This window comes from Dermacentor variabilis, chromosome 9 (assembly GCF_050947875.1).
Source record: "Dermacentor variabilis isolate Ectoservices chromosome 9, ASM5094787v1, whole genome shotgun sequence".
Classification (NCBI taxonomy): Eukaryota; Metazoa; Arthropoda; class Arachnida; order Ixodida; family Ixodidae; genus Dermacentor; species Dermacentor variabilis.
This window is the reverse complement of record NC_134576.1, coordinates 132723664-132748482: the sequence shown is the minus strand read 5'-3', so window position 1 is coordinate 132748482 and position 24819 is coordinate 132723664. Positions and strand designations below refer to the sequence as shown.

At 43.7% G+C, this 24819-nt stretch overlaps 2 protein-coding genes across 4 annotated transcripts in view; one reads left to right on the top strand and one right to left on the bottom strand.

The window, feature by feature from the left end:
* Positions 1-24819, bottom strand: part of LOC142557549 (uncharacterized) — a 146559-nt gene that overhangs the window by 80523 nt on the left and 41217 nt on the right. The gene's annotated exons all lie outside the window — the stretch shown is intronic.
* LOC142557543 (uncharacterized) lies at positions 6772-14038 on the top strand. Of its 3 annotated transcripts, none has more exons than XR_012822782.1 (4): positions 6772-7097; positions 7259-7530; positions 8288-8375; positions 13878-14038. XR_012822782.1 is itself a non-coding variant. In XM_075669464.1 (4 exons), the coding sequence occupies exons 1-3, from the start codon at positions 7077-7079 to the stop codon at positions 8346-8348; spliced, it is 390 nt and encodes a 129-aa protein (XP_075525579.1). In that variant the 5' UTR covers positions 6772-7076; the 3' UTR covers positions 8349-8375; positions 13878-14038. The 3 variants fall into 3 exon arrangements, 2 of the variants coding, with proteins under 2 accessions (XP_075525579.1, XP_075525580.1); XM_075669464.1 differs by having other exon boundaries at positions 8252-8375; XM_075669465.1 differs by lacking the exon at positions 8288-8375 and having other exon boundaries at positions 6774-7097.

Genomic DNA, 24819 nt, shown 5'->3' with positions numbered 1-24819 from the left:
TGTAGCATATGCATAACTATATATATATCCTCCTCTGCGTTACCGCAAGAGGAGGAAATGCCGAGACGAACGACGAATGCATACGTCAGTGGGGGGAGAGGACGAGCGCGCGCACAATGTCCTTCCGCGCGTCTCGTAGATTCGCGAGGAAAAAAAAAAAGATGTTTCGTAAGGAGGCGGCTCCCGCGCAAGGGCACGCCGAAGCCGCGGCGAGGAGGGAGCGCGTGCAGGAAACACCGCGCCACGCGGCGTGAGGTGACAGCCCTGCTCGATTCCGCGGCGCATAGAACTCTCTCTCTCCATCTGTCTCTCTGTGTGTTACCTCCTTTCTCCCGTTCTTAGGCCCCGCCCACTTTGGCGGCACGTTTTGATGATGTTTGGGGTTTCTTCGCGGTCGCGTCCCGTGTCGTGTAGTTATTTATTTAGCGATTCATTATTTTTTTTGCTTGATTCTATCTACATTTCTTATCAGTCATCGACCACTCACAAACCGGCCGATATTGGTGGTAACGTAGGCTGAGCGCGGCTCGGACCAATTGCGACGCGCGTAAAAGGAAAGGAATTGAAATAGAATCGTGACGTTATCTAGTCTTTGACAGCCTTTGTTCTTGCCGTTGATGATGATGTTGCCTTTATCATATAAGACGTACTGTAAGGTCATGCGCCACATTTGCTGTAAACTTGGTCGCCCAGGGCATATGGCGAGATTATTTATTTATTTATTTATTTACGCATTTATTTATTACTGCGCAAAGCAGTAATACCAGCCGAGACAGTGAAGGAGACGGGTTTAAGCGTGACGATGTGCGAGGCTGTAGTGTTGCGCGATTACGTAACGCTTAAACGACCTGCTCAAATTCAAACTTTCAAAAATTTTCTCATAATCAAGCTGAGGGAGAGGCGAATATGATATTACGAATAGAAAGAGCGGGCAAACTCAAGATGAAAGAGATTGATAGAGTGAAGAATAGATGAAAAACATGCAAGGAGGTTATAACCAGGACTGAAGTGAAGTTGAGATTCGCGACACTTCAATGCCGTGAAGTTATCAAGTGCGATCGTGATTGACAAGTATTGACACCTGCATGACCAGGCGAGGCGTGGTCGTTAGCGTTCCTTCCACAAACGTGCACGAACACACACGCCACATGCAAACGCGACAACACATAGATATGAGCAAACACACGCGCAACACAGGCAGCAACAACGCACGTACACACGCAAGCACACATGAGCGAGTAAACACACAAACACACCGGCAGCGTGCGGCTTTTACGACCTGGAACAGTTTTCCAAATGCGTGCCGCAGAGTACCAAACTTCCGCGTCGCGTTGATGCTGCGCTCTGTTGGATCTTTCTTTCTTTCTTTCTTTATGTATTTCTTGCTAGCTTGCATTTCCTATTTCGCTCATTTGTTCCATATCTTTCAAGACTCGACAGCGAAGCGTCGTAACAAATCTTCGACCGCTGGCTTCGCGGATGCTGTGCCTATGTGGACGCGGTCGGCGTAGGACTTCCTTTAGTGCGAGCATTTTTTTCTTTTCTCTTTCTTCTTCTCTTCTGTGAGAGAGACTAAATGGGCGGGAGGAAGTGGCTGCTCGTAAATCTAGCTCCACGAAAAAGGAGTCGCGAAAGCGGTTGTTTGTCCTCGCGCCCAACCTACGCCGAGCACACGACTAGGGCTTCTCCTTCAAGCAAGCACAGAAAGCCAACGAAAATAGGAAAGTAAAAGAAAAAAAACGGACCCGTTAATATTAGGCGAGACTTCAAGGGCCTCATAAAAAGGATACCGCTGTTTTGACGGCTTCACGTGACCGAGAAACACCGTTAATCGCGCTGAAGCGAACACATTGGCCTCTTCCCTCTTGGTTCTGTCAGTTTCGATTTTGACATAGTAATAGGCAGCCACACACACACACACACACACACACACACACACACACACACACACACACACACACACACACACACACACACACACACACACACACACACACACACACACACACACACACACACACAGAGAGAGAGAGAGAGAGAGAGAGAGACAGACAGACAGACAGACAGACAGACAGACAGATAGATCGCTCACTATATGCGACGGCAAATTGCAGGCATTTGCGTGCCCCGGAGGGCTATAAGCGGCATCTTTTACCCTCAACCCCCGTGATAGCCTTGATGGAAATAAAATGCAATTGTTTTATATTGTATTGTGTCTGAAGTGGTTGATGGAAACCTGCGCGAGACGACATATCGAGACGTGCATTGCCGTCCCTCGCGGAAATCGGCTCGGAGGCGATCGGCCCATATTTTATCTGATAACGAAACGTTGCAGCAGATGCCGGGAGTGCGCGACGCGGGTGACATTACCGAGAGAGAAAGCTAGGAGATAAGAAAAGCGCGATCTGCAAGTGAAAGTTACATGAGGTAGTGTGCCTGTGTGAAGGGGATCGAACTGAAGGAAGAAGATACGAGATAACGTCTGTGCACCGAAATGCTGAGATACCACTGCGACACGCGGTGTCGTACGAGCCTGCTCCTAGCTACTCCAATATGCGCGCAGGCGCCTCCTGACGTCACACGAAAGCGTGAGGGATTGGTTTGCTGTTGGCTACTTTCGGTGGCGCTTTGGTACAGCGCGAATGTAAGACACTGGCCGCGGGTGGACGCGAGCAGGAGGAAGTCTTGTCCTCAACGCGTCCACGTCTGGTCCTTTGTCTTTCATTCGCATCGCGCGCAAGCGCCGTGGCCAGGCAAAAATCTACACAAATATGGCGCGCGCGGACTCTCGAGAAGACAGAAGCACGTCTGCGTGATGACGGCGACGAGAAGAGGGGAGAGGAAGACAACGGCATATGAAGGGAGGAGTCGTTATGATGGAGGTGCGAGGTTGTGACGTCACGACGGCTGACCTCCCACGCGGTCGCTCCGTCTTCTTCATCTGCTTCCGAAGAGAGCGAGTTTCGAGGTCAGCCGGTGCACCACCACGCCTGCGTGCCCGTCTCGGAACCACTTTCTCGCGACGACTCCCCCCCCCCCTCCACTTCCCCCCCTTTTTTTTTTCTGTTCTGAGAGAGCTGCTCCTGCGCTGGAGAGAATGGTTCCTCCCCGGAATCGACTGGCGCGCCACCCGTGGCGGCAAGCGGGTGCGTTTACGTAGCCGGCGTGCGACGGGCACGTGAGTAAGCGCTACAAGGGAGCATTACGTACCAGCGTGAAAGCCAATAAATGTCGGCCCAACACGTGATCACGTCGCGTTAAGCTCTGTAGCGCCTTCCGACCGCCACGCTATATGCCGCGCTCTTCCCAAAAGACGACGGCCGGGCGCGGAAGACATGCGGGTCGCCGCACTCGCAAGCGATCGCAACGAAGGCGACAAACGTACGCCCGAACACGCTCAATCTGCTCACACCGTTTCGCACGACACACAAGTAGAGCGTTCCGTCCTCGTTCCCGAAGGCCGCGCGCGCTTCTTTGAGAGGTGCACGCAAGAAAGTTCGACAAACTCACCGATGTTCCGCGAGCACGTGGGGAGAAGAAGCACACAGAGCGGTTGGCAAAGCACCCGCTGGATAAGCACCCGAACGAGCTCGCGACGATTAGGATTCGCCGGTGTTATGATCGACCTGTCAGGTGTGAGCAGCATACAAACGGGCTTACCACACGTCAACATAATTGCCCTCTTCTCCGAATCGATGCCACCTGGTTCTCCACGAGCTGACACAAAACCATAGAAGCAGACACCAAACGTCAAGACGACGTCGCCCCTTTTACCCGAGCCGACAGCAAGGATGGCCAAAAGCGAAAGACAGGCTTCGGAGAAAGACAGCGACGACCACAGGACCGCCAGTGGTTATTTAAGGCCTTGCTGGCCCACGTATTAATAAGACCGCTCGAGACTCAGATGAGAGTCACATCCATGTGCCAAAGAAGTGAACAGTGTATTCTACTATTTTTTTTTTTTCATCCTCACTATGCCCGGCTTCGTCGTCGTTTCCTGATTCCAGCGGTGAGGGCCCACCTCACCCGGTCGAAATTATATCATCGAGAACCAAGTGCACTATAGTCCAAGGCCACCGAGCGCAGGGTCACGTGTTGGACCCACTCTTTCGGAGAGAGTGAAAGTGGCCTTCACGCGGGATTGGTTCGCGAAGTCTGGCTGCCCCCGCCCAGTTCATTTCCTTCCTGGCTGCACACACCCGTCAGTCATACGTCGCGAAGCTCAAGTTACAAAGGTGTTTCCTACAGTGCGGAAGGACGCGTCGGGAAATAATATCAGCAGTGCAGTACAATTTAAGTAGGGAAAAAAAAAACTAATTCGTACCGGCTCCGGACCTAGTAACATTGATTATTACTGTATAATGGTTCCTTCTATTATAACCCTACGAGCATGTTATTGTTCATTATAGTATGAGGTTTCTTACAATGCTAATATTCTCGCTCTCGCATGATATTTCGCCACGTAATTGCACGTAATTTGTACCTATTCTTATTAGTTGTGAGCTGTTACATCGCATAATTCTTTTCATTCGTACTTTATTTACTTTCACAACAGAACGTCGCTGCCGTGAAGAGAATCCTGGGTAATCTCAAGCTAAGGTAAACAGATTCTGACTTGGGGCGGCGTTCACACACACACACACACACACACACACACACACACACACACACACACACACACACACACACACACACACACACACACACACACACACACACACACACACACACACACACACACACACACACACACACACACAATATTCTTAAAAAGGAAGAACTTATATCTCTCTACTATATCATAAACTTTGGTGCTCTTATATTTTATTTGGCGCGAAATTTCGTTACAATGACCTTTTAATTACATAACATCTGACTGAGATTTGTCATGAGTGTCAACATCTTCGAGTAATTCAGGTGGTGTGTCAGAATTGACCTATTTTCCGCAGGCGAGATTTAATAGGCCGGCTCACACACACACACACACGTAGAGAGAGAGAAAAAGGGGTGGTTTAATAAGCTGTTTCCACAAACGAACCGAGAAGAAAAGAGAAATCACCTGTTATAACGGGTCCCCGTTTCTAAGTAGAGCAAGGTAGCGCGTTCCCGGGTCGGCGTCAACGGTCTCGCTCGCCGGTATATATACCCAGCACGTCCATCTTTTCCCGAAGACGCCGGATATGGAGATACCGTATGGGAAATACATAGCGCCGTCCACTCATCAGTTCACCGTGCACACACACCGTACAGCGGCAGCCGCCTGTTTCAACACCCCGTGCGACGTACACGCGTTTGCTCAGCGAATATGACGGCAGCTTCCGCGGACGTCGTTGTGTGCGCAGGGACGCAGCCCGTGCGACAGGGCAGATTTTCATTTTTTTTTTACTTTCTTGTTTCTTCTATCGGCGAAGCCGACGTTTATGAGAGGACCCTCCTGCGACTGGGTGCTTGAAGTGCCAAGTTTGTTTATTCTCAAGTATGGGGGCATACACGTCCGAGAGAAAGGAGGTGACCTTTGTCACCCGAGGCAAACCCAAGCATCCCTACACCCTTACAAAAATTATAGAAATATGGCTGTTTGTTTAGGTTTTTTTGTTTTCTTTTTTTTTAACAGACCTTCTCTTGATAGGCAATTCTATGTTATTCGCGATATTTGGAAGGTTGCAACACGGAGCTCAACGAGGACTAACTAATATGGGGGCAAACTCGCCGACCGTCACGGACACTAAAAATAAAAATTTTCAGTAATATGCGCGTGTGGATACAGCAACACTTCGAAAGAAACGTACGTACATTAAAGGGAAGTACACGTGAAAAGGTTCAACGCAATACAAGTAATGATGTTAGATGAACTGCTGCTATAGTAAGTATACATAACCTTCGTTTATACATAGACAGTCTTCTTAACACCAAAATAAACATTGCTTCGCACTTCGCGATAACACCGCATCCCTAAACTCACGCGGGCTACACTTTTCGACTGTTGTCCTTTTTCTCTGAAGTGAGTTATTTAAGGCCGTGGAGCTTCCTACATAAATTACTAGAAGGAATTATGGCGCTAATGTCTACTGAAGCTGGAAATACGGCAGTTGAGCCGGCATGGGAGAGATCCATTGAGATGTACGGATTTGCCTAGAATTGGTCCTTCTGGCTTCAAACGGATCGGTGACTGCGCAAATTGAATCTCTCTCTCTCTCTCTCTCTCTCTCTATATATATATATATATATATATAATGAACAAGAAGCGCCATAAGTGTGCTGTTGTCCTTATTTTTTGTTTTGTTTCATTCGCGCTATTACATTTACAAAGCATGTACCAGCCAGCCCCAGCCATTGTATTGAAAAAAAAAAAAAAAAACCAGCTCACTGGCTTTGGGATTGGCCCAGTGTCGAAGTGCCTGCGGCGGTGGCCCCTGTGAGGAATGCCTAAGCTTCGCGCAAAAGCCTCCGTGAGAATAATTTTAGCCACTCTTTTACACCGTGCTACGACCGGAAAAAGAAAGAAAAGTGAACAATACATGCGTCAGCGCGTGACCGACGACCTTCGTATACCGCCGCCCATATTCTCGGACACATCGCCGCGTGGCGCTGTCACACGTGACCTCAATGCGACGCGAAAGCGATCCCCGGGTATGAAAGCGCGGCCACGAGGAAGAAGTGGAGGAGAAGGAGGAGGATCGATTTGTCAGAGTGTCGTGTAAACAAACAGCCGCCAGGCTACGCGCCGCGAAGCAAAGAACGACGCCTTCCAGTCGTCGGAAAAAAGAAAGGCGTAAGCTGCTGACACGCACGTGGTAGTAGCGAAATGCCATACTAAAACGCTGCTGCCACGCACGGAAGTGACGTCAGAGTTATGATGACGTTGTTTAAACAAGTATGACGTGTTCCGGTTTATAGTTTTGCGCGCGCTGCTGGAGCTGCTTCAGCTTTTCAGCTTAGCTAAGACACAATTTTACGATTTCTTACTGTATTGTGTGCTAGAATGTTGTTCTAGTTGCGCTGGGAGAATCGGATGGTGTTCGAACTTGCGTTCACGAGCGACACTTGGACGCAACGCTCGAGCAGCTCGTTTCCTTATGCCTTGCAGCGCGTTTATGGTTGGTAGTGCGGTCTTATGTAGCTCCTGTTACGTTTTTCGGTGCTCTTGTTTGTTGAATTTGCTGTTGTGAATGGGGCACATGTTGGCTTTCAGTATGGCAGAACTTTTTTCTCTTATGGTAAAAACGTTTAAACGCGTTCTAAACTCTTGTCGCTGCAGCCAGAGTGCGGGAAGCCTCGAGCTCGCTTCTTCCCGGCGCCGCCCCGGCTTCGAGGGCCGCCGGGGACCTTCTCCATCGGCGTTGCCGCCGCTGGGACACGACTCTCAAAAGTTCAGAGTTGGCAGACCGCAGCTCTGGGCCATCCGGCAAGCCGAAGGTGCCGCTCGAGTTCAAGGACTTCGAGCCGCCACCTGACAAAAACTGCCGGACCATTCTCTATTAAAGTTTCTTCTTCATCCTTCGTAGGATTGCTGTTGCATATATTGCCCGAGTAAGTGCTGTTGCAATTTTTTTACGGCAATGTCGCATTTACCTCTACTGTTTCTTGTCTTGCATCTTCATGCTGTTTCCCTGTTTACCTCGGATTTTGGTGGCTAGCGAATCGCGACTTGCTTGTGCACCTGCTCGTTACAGTTCAAAAGGCACATGTTGAGCAACCTGAATGTAAACTATGAATACAAATATTGCAAAAGGTGGCCCAGCCACTCATAGCTCTACTTTGGTTCAATTTTGTTGTAAAGTTTGGCTGTCTTGAAGACCGAGAAATTTTCTTAAATTTCTTCCAGCTAGTTTGCTAAGCTGCTATTTAGTATTGCTTCTTATGATGGCGCTGTGCGAGGTACCAAGTTTGCGCAAATGTTCCTCGCAACTTGTTTGTAGACACGACGTAGCTTCATTGCAGGAACCTGCATTTTGTTATACATGTGAAATGCATGCTAATATGACCAGTGTGGGCTTGCAGGTCCATGCATGCCGCTCTCAAGCAAATGCCGTTTCCATTGTATGAATCTTCCTTGACCTTGCTGCACTTCACAGGGCTTGTTTGGTTAATCCTTTTGTCTGTGCAATAGAATGCTCATAGGTCTTGAGCTTTACCCTGATCCTTTTGTCCAACAAAAAAAAAAACTCTTTAGGCATTGCGTTAGGGAACATATCTGGGTGATAATGTGACAATCTTTGCCTCTATAACCTTTCTTTTCTCCCATCTTCAGTGAAGTTGTCAACCACCTGTCCCTTCGTTCGAACAGAGTGCCATGCATTGACAGAAATTCTCATCACAACAAGAAAATCTCTGAAGGAAATTTTTGAAACTGACTAGAACTTCGTCTTGGGCAAGTTGGTGAAATCTGCGACGCATTTTTTTTTTTTTTGTGCGCAAAAAGATATTTATAGAAGAAGGACACATGAAAGTGCGAACTACCAACTGACTTAATGATTCAAAGGATGGAAGATAGGGTACAAATTTTGTGCACATGCAAGAGGCGAATGTTGTGACAGTGCTAGTTTGTCTAGTAATGCTACAAATCGGCATTAAACAAGTGCACTTCTGGGGAATTAAGGCAATTGAAGTGCTACTGACATGTGCACCATCTCTCTGATAAAATATTCCTTCGCGAGTTCATGTGCTGTTTTGTTGCTACTTCTGCCCAGGATCACAATGTTGGAAAGCACGGCTCACATGAGCAGGCCTTGCAATGTGCGCTGCACCATCCGGTTTATTTAAATTGTTTGAATGCTCCCTCAAATAGTCATTTAGGCATTGGGCCGTTTGGTCTACATAGAACTTGCCACAGCCGAGAGGTATCTCATAGACCAACCCACAGCACAATGCAAAATGGTTGGCATGATTTTTCATACACCCTTGTCTCGTGGTATGAGAGCCACTAGCAAAATTATTTGCTTTCACGTCGATAAATGTTGTACACTGTTGCACACATTTTTGGCGTGACAGAATGGGTCTTTTTTTTTTGCATGAGTGCGAACATTCATAGCGATGGAAACACAAAAATTGTTTCAAGTGAGGCACTAGATCACCCAGAGCAACAATCTAAAGAAAACATGTATTTTATGTTAATCTTGATTTATTAAACAATTTTCTCGCCCTAATGTGGCAAAGAGGACATCTTAACCTCTACACGGACAGGCAGAAGAATGACAATTCCATGAGAAATGTCAACATATGAGCATGGAAAGCGCAGTTGCCAGTGATGTGAGGACTGACGACTTAACAAGTACCACAACGCGGAATGGAAAGCGTATGCGTCAGCTCCCGCCTTTTAAAAGGTTGATGCTCTTATTGAACACGCCAATGCCATGCTGTGCCCCGACCAGCTTCAAAGCCGCAAACTGCACTGTTTTGCAGTACGCTGCGACTGCAGCCCACTTGTTGCCTGATGTAGATTCCGGATTCCGGAAATGGGCTGAGAAGGTCTAAGCCGACACGATGGAAGGTCTTGGTAGGGATGTCGAGCGGCTGCAGGTAACCGGTGGGGAGCTGGGAAGGCTTCTTACGTCGTTGGCAAAGTTCACAAGTGGGGACACAACATCGTACGGAACGGGCAAGGCCCGTCCAAAAAATACGGCGACGTACACGGTCATAGGTTCGAGATACGGCAAGGTGTGCTGCCGTTGGTGCGTCGTGAAGCTCTTCTAGAACAGTGGAGCGGAGGTGTTTAGGTATTACAAGTACAAACTCAGAGCCGTCCAGATGAAGGTTACGGTGGACGAAGAGGCGTAGAGCAGCATCGGCTGGAGAATGTTCAAAATGGTCTATGAGTGCTCTGATGTAGCCGTCATGATGTTGCTCGTCGGCGAAATGAAGCAGCTGTGATACAGAGAATACACAAGAAGCACTGGCAATATTGGAGAAGTCAAAGTTGTCAACAGGTAACGCGACAAGCAGTCAGCGTCTTGGTGCAGGCGGCCAGACTTGTACACCATGGAATATGAAAATTCTTGTAGCCTCAAAGCCCATCGACCAAGCTGGCCTGTAGGGTCTTTTCGTGATGAAAGCTAGCAGAGAGCATGATGGTCAGTGACTACGGAAAAAGGGCGACTGTAAAGGTAAGGACAGATATTCGCAACTGCCCAGACGACAGCAAGGCATTCTCATTCCGTAATGGAATAGTTGTGCTCCGATTGTGCTAGGAGGTGGCTCGCATAAGTAATAACGCGATCCTGTCCACGCTGACGCTGGGCTAAGACGGTACCTACGCCATGACCGCTGGCATCTGTACGCAATTCTGTAGGGGCATCAGGGTCGAAGTGGGCGAGAATGGGTGGTGAGGTTAGAAGAGTGACAAGACGAGAGAAGGCGGCGGCTTCTGAAGTACCCCGCACCTCCACCAGAATGTTACGTGTGAAAAGACAGACGAAAGGGGCTATTTACAGGTTATTTACACTGGAGCCAGGCAGCCAGGCCGACCCTCGCTCGCACTAAGAGCTGCGACGTCATCTTCGTTCTCGTGGCGGCCCGTCTTTTGAGCATTGCTCGATGATATTGTAATAATATTACTGCGAATAGAGCTTTTGTAATTGAGAAACTGAAGTAAATGCAGGACACAATTAGACACTCCCTTAGACATTCAAGTACTAGCCAGATGATGAAGGCACTCCTCATTAAAATTCTGTCACTGGAACTCATCTACTAGTAATAAAAATATCGCTGCATTGCATTATAACATGAAAGAAAATGCTTCTTGTCTAGTTCTATATGATTTTTAGAAAAAAGAACCTATTGAGGTTACCCTTGAAAGCATCGCCCACGCTTTTGTGTTTCAGTAGTTATTATGTAGTGCTGAGCTGGCTTTTCTGGCTCGTGAAACTTGCACAAACTTCAAGTCGCAGAGAATTTTATGTTCATGTGATGTCGTGGTATGTCTGAACAGTCCATGCCACTTGACCAAGAGCAGCTGCAGTGGTGAATCCAATGTTCTGTCTTGGGTCGGTTGCTCCATGGCCGCACGTACGCATTTTTCGTAGAAAACTGTAGCACCATCTGTAGGGCGCTGTTTTACTCACCGATGAAAGCAAAGGGCAGTCGTGGCGTATGCAACGTCGCCACTCCCTGCTCAGGAGCAGGTGATTTGAATTCCTCTCTAGGTATGCGGACCCTTCAGACGCAATTTCCTCGTAAACTAAGTCTTGTTGGCACGAAACAAGCACTGTGAGGTTTATGGAATGCTACTTTAATAGGCCGCATTTATTTATTTATTTCATACATACTGCTAGCCTCCATTTCGAGGCTGTTGCAGGACATGGGAAAATACATTGCATCAAAATATGAATGGCAAACTTATACACTTGTTAATATTGTAGTTTACGAGAAGATGTAGTTGAGCAATACAATAAGAGGGTGTGACCTTCCTGAGTCAGCCCTTAAAGGTTAATGAACAAAAATGCAGAAGCATAAGGCAAACAACAAAAAAAGTACACCAAACCAATTGCAAACATATTGCAGTGTCTGTAGGCGATACTTTTAAGTTCAGATGCGTACTCAGACCTATTTTTCCAGCATAGGAAGGAAATCGTCAGGTGAACAAATTATATCACTAGGCAATGAATTCTAATCACTGATTGTCTGAGGAAAGAAAAAAATACCTGAATGTGTCTGTGTGGAACCTGTATTCAATTAAATGTTTAAGGTGTTTAGTTCTAGTGTTTCGCTGTTCAGAGAAAGACACATATGCACCACTGTGTAATTTGTAGCCCCCATTAAGGAGGTGGAACAGAAACTTGAGGCGTAAGAATTTAGCACGCTTGCAAATAGTACTATAGTCCACTACTACTTAGTAGTCTGCTTTGTATTTTCCTTTAATGTCCCATGAAATGACCATATTAGGGAGCACTCAAACAATTCAAATAAATTTCAAGGTGTGCATCTTGGCATGCTTTGCAAGGCCTGCTAACGTGAACTGTGCTTTTCGTGTGTTATGATCTTGGGCAGTGCATGAGTTCATGGAAGCATACGGTGTTAGGATGATCCTGCATGTGTTAGTAAATGTAAATTATTTTAATTGCATGTAACCTTAGAAGCAGGCTAGTAGCCAATAAACTCTTGTTTGCTAACCCAAGGCATCGAGGCGGTCAAAGTCAGGGTCGTTGACCATTTGCCTGCTCCTAACCCCAATTATTGGCAAATCAGTTCTGTAGAAACCCGCAAGATCAAGGAGGGTACACGAAAAGGAAAATTCTTGAGACCCATATGGGTTTTTAAAAAAAGGCGGTGACTGGTGACACGCGTAGTAGAGGCGAAATGCCATACCAAAACGCTACTGCCATGCACGGAAGTGATGTCACATTTTTGACCACGTGATTGTGACGTTTAAACAAGTATGGCGTGTTCCAGTTAACAATTTTGCTACAGTTTGCGCGCGCTGCTTCCACTTTTGATCTTAGTTAAAACATAAATTTATGGTTCCTTACTGTATTGTGTAGCAAAATATGCTAGTTAGTTGTGCTGGGACAACCGAAATGTGCCTGAGCTTGCCATCATGAGCGACACTTGGGCCCATGCCTAAAGCAACTCATTTCCTTATACCTTGCAGTGCCTGTTATGGTTCATAACGTGGTTTTGTGCAGCTTACTGTTCAGTTTTTCAGTGCTGTTGCTCTTGTTTGCTGAATTTGTTGTAAATGGAGCTCGTGAGTGTCTTCAGCTTGGCGGCACTTTCTTCTCTTATGACAGAAAGGTTTAAAATATTTCTAAACGTTTGTTGCTGTCGCTTACTTGAGTACGTTGATCGTGAAGACTTTTCCTTTTTTTTTTCCATCTTTCGTGGGGCTTTGCATAATGTGCGAGTAAGTGAGCTGTCGCAAATTTTTATGGCACTCAATGCAGCGTTTACCTCTACTCTTCGTCTACTGTACGGTTTCCCTAATCACGGATTTCTCGGCTCGATTGTGAATCACGACTTGCTTGAGAACCTGCTAGAAAGCCCAAAGAAGGCTACAGCATCTACATTCTGCGCCTGCTCGCAACACTTCAAAATGCACATGTTGAGAAACCCTAATCTAAACTATGAAAACCAGTATATAGGAACGTGTTCTACTCAGGCTCAATCTTGCTCTCAAATGAAGTTTGTCTTGAAGCCAGAATGCGGTGCAGCTTGTTTCCTAAACTGATATGTATACTAGCATTGTTGTTTCTTACGCTGTTATCTGAGGCACCATGCTTGCACGAACATTCTTCGCAACTTGTATGGAAATACGACGTACATTCATTGCAGGAATCAAGCTTTGTGTCCTGTCCTTCTCTTGGATTTTATTTTCGCGCTATTCTTGAGCTCGAATCAGGAATTTGTCATTGTAGAACCTGCACTACGTAGATGTGAAATGTAAAGACACTATACTGGTAGGTGGGTGTACGCAAATGTGTAAGTTTCTAGGCTCATGCCAATCAAGAAAATGCCAATTTTTCATCCCGTGAGTCTTTCTTCACCTTGTGGAATTTCGCAAGCCTTGTTTCAGTCATCCCTTGGTATCCGTTGCAGCAGCTCAGTGTCTATAGTGCCCTGCTGAGCACAAGCTCAGTGGTTTGATTCCCGGCTCTAACAGCCACAGTTTGATGGGGGTGAAACGTAAAAACACTTGCATTTGAGCTTTGGGCGCACTTTAAGGAATCTCCGGTGGTCAAAATAAACTAGAACCTACGATGTAAACCACAGTGAAGTTACATGTCAAAACCTCACAGTTAAAGTAATCTCTTGATCTGTATAACAAAATTCTGATAAGTTTTATCCCTTAGCATGATCCTCTTGTCTAATAAAAACTTTTTAAGGCATTGTGTAAAAATATGTTTTGGATGACTACTGAGTATTTTTTCTCAAATCTTTTTCAGCACCAAACCGAAGAAGTTGTCGATCACTTTGGACTTTTCTCAAACAGGGTGTTGTCCGGTGATTGAATTTCTCTTCACACAAGGACAGATTGTGAAGGAGATTTTGTAAACTATCAGCAGCAGTAGAGAACGAGGCACAAAGAATAAAGGAAATTGATGGACCCAATTTTCTGTTATTTACTATGTTGTGAAGGAAGCAGACAGTGAAGCTGGACAATATGTAGGGGAAATCATAATGTAGAAATAATAAGTAAAGAGGAAGTGAAAGTTGATAGAAAGACAACTTGCTGAAGGTGGGAGCCGAACCCCCATACTGTGCATTAAGCATGCCGTGCATTGCCAATTAAGCTACTGATGTGGTCGTCCTCCCATTTACTTGGCTATCTGTGTATGTGTAAGGGGTAGTCCTGGGAGGGTTGGCCAGCACTGCTTCTCTCGGCCATGTCAGGGGATGTGGAACATCTCTAACTGATGATGTCAAATTGTATGACTTAAGGATTAGGCAACTGGACAACAAGCCCTTAAATGCTCCCTCATGGCATCAAGGCAGCCAAAGAAAATACCTTTGACCAGTTGCTTGCTGCAAAGCTGATTTACTATGTGACTCCTGTTCTTAAAAAGGGACGTTCCACATGTGCTGTTGTTGGCTACGAGTGGTCCTGGCTAGCACTACTAGTGCTCTTTTTGTATGTGTACACAAATACCTAAGAAAGTGAACAAGGGAGGGCCCTCATGACAGCTTAACTGGTATAGCACAGTACGTATAATGTGGTTCAGCTCCCACCTTTTCATCCACTTTCATTTCCTTTATTTCTACATTTCAATGAAACACAATTTCCCCTGTGCTTTCTCTGGCTTTGTAGTCTGTTTTTTCATATAGTAAAAAGAAGGCTGCCTGAAGTTCATACAGGCCGCTTCAGTATTTTTGTACAATCCCATAAGAAAAGGCATTTGTTCCCCTCGGCTAAAGAAATACAGAATCCAGGTTTGTGCAATTTATCTGATATGTCCACATTTTGGGACAAAGTCTTCATGGACTATCTGGAAGCAGTGGCGAAGCCAGTGGGTAACAAACTGGGCACAAGCCCTCACTCTCCGCCCCCCCCCCCCGTGCACACACACACACACACATACAAAATTTCTATCTATATGGGATCTGCCCAGCCCCCTTTCCGTCCGCAGTCATGTTGGTGCAGCCCGTCCACCTGCTCTCCCTATAAAAAAAATTTTGGCTATGCCACTGTGTTGAAATATGTGCCACAGTAGTCATCAATGTTTTAAGAAATTGAGGAAGAAGCTAAACAAGTGAAATGTCGAAGAAAGTTCTCAGGTGTGTTGCTCATGCATGGCAACATGCCAGACTGCATGGCGAAATTTGGTTTGCGATGCACTCTGGCATGTTTGAAACATGCGTGCCAACTGCACGCTAGCCTAGCCTGATCACTACTGCTGTGCACAATTAAAGTCATGCTTTTGACATCAATTAAACAGTAATCTGATTTAGAGAAAAGCATGCTTCTGCATACTTTTGCCCTTTCACTTGCTGGCTCTGCTGGTTGTTGCCAAGCTGGATGATCGTGTAGCTGGTGAATCGGCATTCCTGACCCCTTCAACTTGAGCACAAGCCTCAGGTATCTCCTTTTCTTTTGCACAACCTATACCTTGCAGCAGTTGTTGCAGTTCATAGTGTACGTCTGTGCAACTTGCACTCTACATTCCAGTTTTGTACTTTATGTTTTGTTTGGTTTGCTGTTGGTTAGCCCTCATTAGTCCTACCACACATCTACTGTTCTGAACCATGTTCACGATATTTAACTATATAAGGAACTTCCTTGTTACTTGATTTGTCTTTTACATATGAGAATTGGATCAGAACTACCCTACTTTGTTCATACATGGTCAATCACACTCGTGTCTTGTTGGTTAGCAGCTCCACAGTGAAGCATGTCCAATAGTGTACCTTATGTGATTTGGATGTGTGGACAAAAGCACAGGTGCACACCTCGCATTTAGCCAGATATTTTATCAGGTGCTGTATTTTCCAACCACTTATTTAATTTACTAGTTTTACCTTTCATCTAAGTGCGGATGCTACTGAACTGCTATCACTGGGGCTGGCAATATTATATATAATATATGCTACCTTTGCAACTTGGTCCCTGTTAAAGCTTGAAGAAATATAATCCTATAATACAAGCAGTCACATAATGTACCCCTGGAAAAAGATGGTTCATTTGCAAAACCTACTCGACATAATTTATTAATAAAAAGAAATGGGGTGAGACAGATGGTATGCCCTTCCTGAAATTATAAAAGGCAAAGTAGACTGGTCTCATTTTTTTCTACACCACCACAGCTGTGGTGCATGCTGGTAATTGCACTACAGCTGAGTTGCGAACAGAGAGCATATAAAATGTGTAATCCACCGAGTCTTTTTGATCATAGGCAACAGTTTTTTTCGTTGAAGCATTGTGACATTATAGTAAAGGAATAAACTGTTGCGTCCCTGTATGCTGCAATGAAATGCAAAGGAACAAAATTCTCTAAGTCTTTATTTCTTTCAAAAAGACAACAGCTTGCCACAGGAACACATGTTTAAGGACTATAGCAAATTAGCCTGACAGAAAAGCAAGTAAAATTTTTTTGTTGGTTTGATTTCATGAAAAACTGCTGTGGCTGCTAGTGCAGCTTGTAAAACTTAGGCAAATGGAACGTGGCAATCGTGCATTTTCACCACAATGGACACGACGATGCTGTGAAAGGCACAAAGATGTGAACAAATGAAAGGATCAGTCATGTGCAGTGAAGTCTTAGAAGTAAGAGAGGCTTTGAAGACATGCAGCAATACCAGATAAATATAACGGACAAATGAGCATTCAGTATGAAGTGCTGCTCACACGGCCAGGCTTGGCCATTGTAAACAAGAACAAACATGCATTGCTCGGTCTGTATACCTGCGCTCATCTGCTATACAATAGTCCTAGCCACATCCCTGACCATTAAAAATCTGCCCATTCATTTAGATGGTTAGATAACATTGCTTTCTTGAACTCCTGGCATTGTTGATAGACAGCACTTTAACTGCAGGGCCACAGTTGCGTATTAGTGAATGCGTCTTGTGACATAAGCAGATTGTAACCACTCGGGCTCAACAAAGAATTAACCTCACGCTCATATATTCAAGAAAAAAAAACAGTTCACCCAAGCATTTCTATACTTTCTGCAGGAAAAGAAAAATGCAATAGAAAGCATAACCAACGCTTCACAACCTTGCATTCAACTGGTCACTTTTAAGCATTATTGTTCATCTTTAAGGTCCTTTAATGAATCAAGAAAACGTGCCAACAAGCACCTTGTAACAAAAATTGTGCAACCCAACTTTGTTGCTTCGTACAACTATTAGAGTGCTTGAAAACAGCAAGTCAAATAAGCCATAAAGCTTACCATTTAAGAAAATCCTTTGCTGGGCTAGTTGGTTCATTATCAGTCTAATAGCGGAAAGTGCAAACTTCAAACGGGACAGAAAGAGAGTCCTGTGTCTGTCTCTCTATCCATCTCGTTTGAAGTTTCTGCTTTCCTTATTCCATTCAAAGCTTACTGCTTCCAAGTTCCTCATAGTGTATGTGATATTAACCATTGCAAAAGCATTTTCTTCAAGCAAATAAACATCATTAAGTAAATTTCAATGCATGTCCTTATATTTAAACATGCATGCAGATTATATCCTTGGTCGAGTCACTGCTGAAATGTAAACACATGACCACCACCATTTATATGCAAGGTGTCGTAATTTGGGATTGTCAAGCTTGGATATTAATGCAAAACGTCATTGGAGAGCAACTTTTTTTTTCTTCCTTTATATACTTCCTTGAGTATTTTCTGCCGCAAACAGAAAAGAATCTGCTTCACATAGCTGGTGCATGTTAACAGATGCAAGCTTTGAAACACATGCCATTCACATTGAGATAATGAACTTTCACGTCTACAGCCCCTCAACTTGGCCAGAAGTGTAGTCGCTGAATATGCACTCTGACCACCACCACTGCTTCCACAAAACTCATGTTGGTGAATATGCAAACTCTATAACTATTACGCAGTGCCTTCCCACCGTGTTCCAAATTCTCCTAAGAACTACAAGTAACATGGCAGGAAAAAAGCATGCATCTGCGTGCTAGGCATGGTGAGATTGGTCTATCAGGTGCTAAATTGCAGCAAATCCATTGCCTTTGTTGCAATACACTATAAGCAAAGCTTTCCTGAATCATTACATTTACATACTATGCAAAGAGATACATGATCTCTGCACTTGTTTTTTATTTCTATACCATCTGCTTTAAATGCAAATGAAAGGTCTCATATGGCGTTATGGTATGCAACGACGACTTGCAGCTGAATGCATCATTTTGCAACTGGTGACAAAAGCATTGTGAGCAGTGGTATATGTACGTAGAAGTATGGCTTTTAGAAAATTTAGCAACGTTGAGTCGGGTATTGCTAAAAAAAAGTTTGTGAAACTGTTTTGAAGGTGTTAAGACACAGCAGTGCATGTCACAAAGATGCATGCATGTCTATGGCATTTGCACTGCCTTGCAGCATTGTTAGACATCATATACTACAAGCATAGCCTCCCATACACTTTTGTCAGGATTATATTGGTTATGCTGGGCACCTCGTAAATTTTTCACAGTCATGCTAAGAAATTTACTACTGCACCCAAGACCCAAACAGAGTTTCCTTTGTCTGTATCTGACCATAACCTTCGAAGTCTTGTAGTGAAAGGACACCAGGATGGCAGATGCTTAGAGGAAGTTTATTCAACGGAGTTCCTGAAGGAGGCAAAATTGTCAGCCTTAACACTGCTCAAAGAAATCACTGATGTAAAAAGTTTTGCATTGCTGTTCCATGTTTCCTATTATTTGTATGTGGTACCTGAAGGTAAAATATTAATAAAGCTCTTGAAGGGAACGGTGCTAAAAACAGGACAATGAGAGGAGATCCAACACTGTGCTGACTAGAACCAATATTTATTGCATGTTGATATCAATATATACTGGATGTACAATTTGGTGCAGAAAAAAACAGATGATGACGTACAATATGATTGTTAAGAGAACGAAATCACAGGCTGAATAGATGCATGATTTTACAGCTGTGTAGCGATAGTGGAGGCATGCCGACACAATTTTCAGAATATTTATGGATGGCAATAATGTCTTCAAAAGTTTTCCATAAGCTTTGTTCAGGGTGCCTGCCTAAAACTATGCACTGAGAAAGCGTGACTTTATGCTACTGCAATAAGGCATACATGTATGCTTCTACTTCTTTGCAATGCCTCCATGACCACTATTGTCTCTTGAACCAAATATGTACTTTTCAAAGGTCATACAGAGAGGTTGGCTACGGTCTCAAATGTCTTATTGGATGAGATCCATCATGGAATATTGTGGTCAAGTGTATCCCTTATTCTATTTGATAGTGAATATCTTGTACAATACTGAGACTAAAGAAATGGGTCTGTAGTTCTTCCAATTCTTAAACACCTCCATTCTTGTAATTATGCTCGCATTCTTTAAAGTCTGGTATGCTTAGCGTTGTTAGGCATTGTGAATAAAGAACTGCAAGATTCCAGTGCAATATCTCCTCCATGTTTTATCAAATCAACTGTTATTTCATCTTCTCCTGCCACATTTTCCTTGGACTTATCTTGCGAAGCCCTTCAAACCTGATCAATAGTTACACATTGAACGTCCATTTCCTGTTCGCTACTACATCCAATCATGGTTACATGGCTGTTATGGGTACGGTACCCCTTTCAGTCACGGTGTCTCCATATGAAGATACGACTTTCTATGTTGCGTTTTTCATCAAAAAGCGAAGGAGTGACACTGCACACTGGTGGGGATAATATGGGAAGCATACATAAATGCAATGAACGCCATCTGATGAAGCGACGAAACACTACTAGAGAAAAAGATGTTTGAAGATGGACGACTCCATGTTTTACGGAAGCTCTGGTTTGTCGCTGCTCAAATTTCTCTTTTGCAGCAGCCTCAAACATTCAGAACGGTTAAAAACCCTGTTTTATGTGAAGAAAGAGCTACTTTTAAAGAAAAACAGTTGCACAATACTCATAGTTCTATTACTGAATAGTTTTGATCCTGTTTTCATCCGAGTCTCCATTCGGAGACACTGTGACTCACTCAATCTTTTTTACCACGCCGGCGAACCATAGCCACTGTGCGAAAACTTAAAACCACCGACACTTTTTGGACTTCTTGGGCAATCTAGTTCACCGTCGAAGAATTAAACTGTGTTTTTCAGTGTTCCTTTTAGTTTTAAGTGGTGGCATTTTTTAAATGCACAAATCGTCGTACGCACTGTTTCGTCATGAAGGTGGTAAATGCTCACATTTCCGGACCATGAAACGAACAACGTCAGTCTGGCAATTATGTCGCTTCCTCGAATGGTTGTCCAGATACGAGAGATTCCTAGTTTGGTCCCAGAACAACAGAATTTTGTTTGGGCGAAGTTGACCTGCAGAAGCAGTACAGACTGTTTTCTGTTTTTGTATTTGAGAATTTTGTCTGTGCTGCAATTTAGCATTTTCTTTTAATGTCCAACCTGAATAGCTCATTTTGAGTCACCATCCTTGCTCTAAACATGATGCGATTGTGTGAGGTAGGATGCAAAGGACCACTGGCCCCAGCAAGTCCAGTTGCCGTTTCCTTAGCAAAGCAAGTATGAGAAGTGTGTGGTAGAAACCGGGGCCACTGCCGGAAATGCGATGTTTTTCTGTGCATCGCAGCTCAGGATCACTTCTTCAAATATCACAACCTGTCAACCAGTCGATGCACCACTCGCACAACCCTGAATAGATAATGCCCCTTCTTCCTTTAAAGTGGCATAGTGAACTTGCAATAGAAAGTATTGAGTCACGATGTCTCCATATGAGGACGCGATTGACTTTGCAAAATAATATTCCTAGAGAGGGGAATTTTTTTTTTCGAACTCTGGACACCTGAAACATTCATACCTGCAAGCTCGAAAAATGTCCTGACAGAATACCATCATTCGTGACTGAAGGGGGTACAGTTCAGTATAGTAGCCATGAAAATGGCTACAAATGCTAAGTTTGTGTTAACAATGACATCTTGTAAATACCAAATAAGGTTATCTCCTCAAAATAAGCCAACATAACGCAAATAATTTCCATCTTATTTCATGCCTGGAACTTCTTGTAAACTTTCATTAAATATATACTCACAAAAGTGACCTGTTCATCTGTAGCAGTTGCTGGCCTTATGAAGACAAGTCCCTTTGTCAAAACGATGGCTTCAGCGAGAATCCTTGTTCAATTACCATGTATCTATTCTTGTCTAGGTAGCACTTTAGAGACAGAACAATTGCTATGGCCACGTCCCCACCCCATTCACAAGTTGTTACCATGTAAATCTACTAAACCTTGTGTTGAACTCAAACATTTTTTCAATAAACAGATTTAAGTTCTGCACTCCCTCTTACCAGGTAAAATTTTTAATTAACATGCAGCACCATCCATAAATAGGTTTCAGCCTATTTTTTAATAGTACCACATTTAAAATGTGTAGCACACCTGCAAACACCAATGGCCAATGACAAAGTTGGGTAAAATATTGCATACTAAAAATAATGAAATTATTGTGGGAATTATCACACTTCCAAGTTCTTTGTGCACACAAAAGAAGCTATCTGTTGTCAAGTTACACAGTATCGTAGTACTATGCATGCAAAGTGCAGCAAAACTGGGTAGTTTCCATTTCTTCATAAGGTAACCTTAAAATACATCACAGTTGCTCATACTGAGCTTTGTGGCCACAGAGGTGATGCACTCAGACTCGCAAAGCTGGTGCACAGTAGCATAGAAACAGAAAACATACATGGGTGTTCTGACAGCACCTACAAAGATGGAGAAGTTGCTTGGGCTGCATGACCAAATGGCATTGTCTGACTTCACAAAAAGTGATGTAACAGCCCCTCCTATTTTTTTTATCTCCCTCCCTCAATGGAGATTAAAATAATTTAATAGTGTCATTTCAGAAAAGAAGTAGGGGTGCTCAAATAATGAAATTTTCTTACTGCATCTACATATGTTTGAGGAAAGCAACCTCCAAATACTGAATCAAATTTAGAATTTCTAAAGTTGCTGAAATATAAAGTAAGTGTAGAGTGCTAGTTGTAAAAAATGAAGTGTGTTGGCATTATTTACTTGGCTTGTTTACAGGCACATATAAATGCATATTATGCTGTTTGCAAAATAGATGTCCAGTCAACTGAGGAGCGCATAAATGAGAAACAACTACTTTTAGTTATCGTGGTATGCCATGGCAATGACAGTAATGAAAAAAAGAAATTTGGAATAGCACATCTGGAGCCATGGAAAATGTTGAGTTTGTTCAAGGAGAAAAGTGTAATACTAAAGCACTGCACATTGTTTTAAAATGATTGATACATCATGCAAGTGGCCAAATAATAAATTGTTTTGCCAAAATCAAACACCTCTGACCCCTGTGTTTGCTCAAGAACTAGCGCTCATGTATAGCAACCACAGCTTCCCTTCAGCAGACTTATTCAGAATAGTCCTCAGTTCCTACCAAGCCTTAAAACATGTTGGCGGGCTAGTTGGTTTGATTCCATGATGAAATGTGTAAGTGCAAATGAATGAGGACGTAGAAAGAAGCAGATACACAGCACCAGTGCTACTTTCAACTATAGATTTTATTTTCACACGCATCAATAAGTATATACCAAACAAGCGCAAACAAACAAGAGAGCAAAAAAGACCATTCACTGGTGCATGTCGATGAACTGTACACATGTCCAAGGCTTGGTCCAGACATACAATGCAATACTTACAATGATAAACCAAGGAATCATTTTTTTTTTCAGATAGCGACACTGATGACTTGCTTACGAACTTTTCCTCTAATTTTGCAATTTGTAACCGGCACTCATAACTTTGTCTATGCCATTCCACTTTTGTGTGCAAGAACATGTGTTGGTAAAACTGGCAGATGCATCAATGAGATACTAAAAGAGTATCAATGTATAAGGTCACTAGAGTAATCTCGGGTCATTTGGGCATTCATTGGCGAGATTGTCCCTGCAAACCCATGTTTGAAAGCCCTAGGGAAAATTGCAATAGAGTCCTCTGTTGGTCTTATACGAAATATATAGGGCCAATAGGAAAACCTACAGGTTCCATAGCAGAATCTACTGGTCCCATAGCAAATATACAGGTTTCATAAACATTTTTTACAGTCCTCTATCAAGGCAATAGAGAGTTCAAACCAAATGCTTTATGGGTCCCAATTGAAGCAATAGAAGTAGTGATATAAACTTGTATTGGACAAATAACATGCTTTATAGGTCCCAGTAGATGCAATAGAAGTGGTGATCATGATATAAACTTGTATTGGTAGTATTGCTTGGCAAGAAGCCAACTAATCAGATGCGCCAAACATAGAGAATGAGGGTGGGAAAGGCATTGCTTTAATAAAGTGTTTATGCATTCCAAGCTGTTTATTTGTTGTGCTGAGGATATTTAGGTACTATTTTTTGCTTCACTGCGTAATTTCGTAGAGATCAGAGCTGGCCTCGAGCAGACATGTCGGGGTAGAAAAGATGCGGCGGCTATATATACATGTATATGTTGTACCGGAGCACTTTGGCACCAGTTCTGTGCCAGCATGGAGGAAGAAGTTGACGGTCATGTGTGTCTTGCTCTGTCGATTTTTCGGGCTGTGACTGCCTTGTGTTAGTGGCCCTTTTCCAGATGCCGTGCCCATGTTGACAAGACGAACATGCCTGTTTCAACATACATATACATATATATATATATATAGCCCACGATTCATTGTATAAGTTGTGTCCTGTGTGTGAGTTATTTGGCAAGGCAGCAGCAGCAACCAAGAACAGCAAAATCTGGGAGGGTTCACGTTGTTCACGTAGAAAGATTCGCTTTAGAATGAACAATTAATGCATCTTTGTAGAACAAACCACCTTGATACGATATCTACATCTATACCAATACAGGCTATCAGTGTTGCCAGTGTTCAGGCATACTATTTTGTAGTCCAATATACCAATATAGGCTGTCAGCTTTATTAGGGTATCAGGTCTGTCGTTTTATAATCCAGTAAGATGAAACCTATATAGAAACCAATAAAATATTTCTGTCAGAATTTTCCCTAGGGAGAACTTCTATTTTGTATAGTGCTCATAGTAAGATGACAAGGGAGATTGTGGAGGCCTATGAAATCGGAAAATTAGAGGGAAGGTGCATGAGCAAGCCATTAGTGTCGATATCTGAAAAAGAGATATGATTCCTCTGTTTATCGTAGTAACCATTGCAGTTCATGTTTTGACCATACCTTGGACATGTGTATGGTTCATCGACATGCACCACTAAATGTTCTTTTTTGCTGTCTCATTTGTTTCTGCTCGTTCAGTATATATTTATCGATGCTTGTGAAAATAAAATCTATAGTTGAAAGTAGTGCTGTCTCTGTCTATCTGTTTCTTTCTATGTCCTCGTTCAGTCACACTTGCACATTCCATGATGCAAAGCCTTACGTGGCTCAGGGCAATGGCTCACATCTAAAGAATGCGGCGTCTAGTCGAGTGGTACAAAAAAATATTATCATCAGCAATGGCTCATATGCTGTAAGCAAGCAAAGATGCAATGGCTCATAGACTCTTACGGCAGAATGTTTCATGTTGCACATACATTGTTGCATTTCCAACATAGAGACATATGTTGATGAGGGAATCAGTGAGCAATTCCACATAAAGAAAATGTGCACACCCTTAAGGCAGAGTGTTTCATGTTGCACATACATTGTTGCATTTCCAACATAGAGACATATGTTGATGAGGAAATCGGTGAGCAATTCCACATAAAGAA

Bases quoted from the DNA above. Each gene is read 5' to 3' on its own strand.
- LOC142557543 (XM_075669464.1), top strand. From the start codon at position 7,077: ATGCCTTGCAGCGCGTTTATG. The intron at 7,098-7,258 runs GTTGGTAGTGCG...TTGTCGCTGCAG, and splicing joins TGCCTTGCAGCGCGTTTATG to CCAGAGTGCGGGAAGCCTCG. The intron at 7,531-8,251 runs GTAAGTGCTGTT...TCCCATCTTCAG, and splicing joins CTGTTGCATATATTGCCCGA to TGAAGTTGTCAACCACCTGT.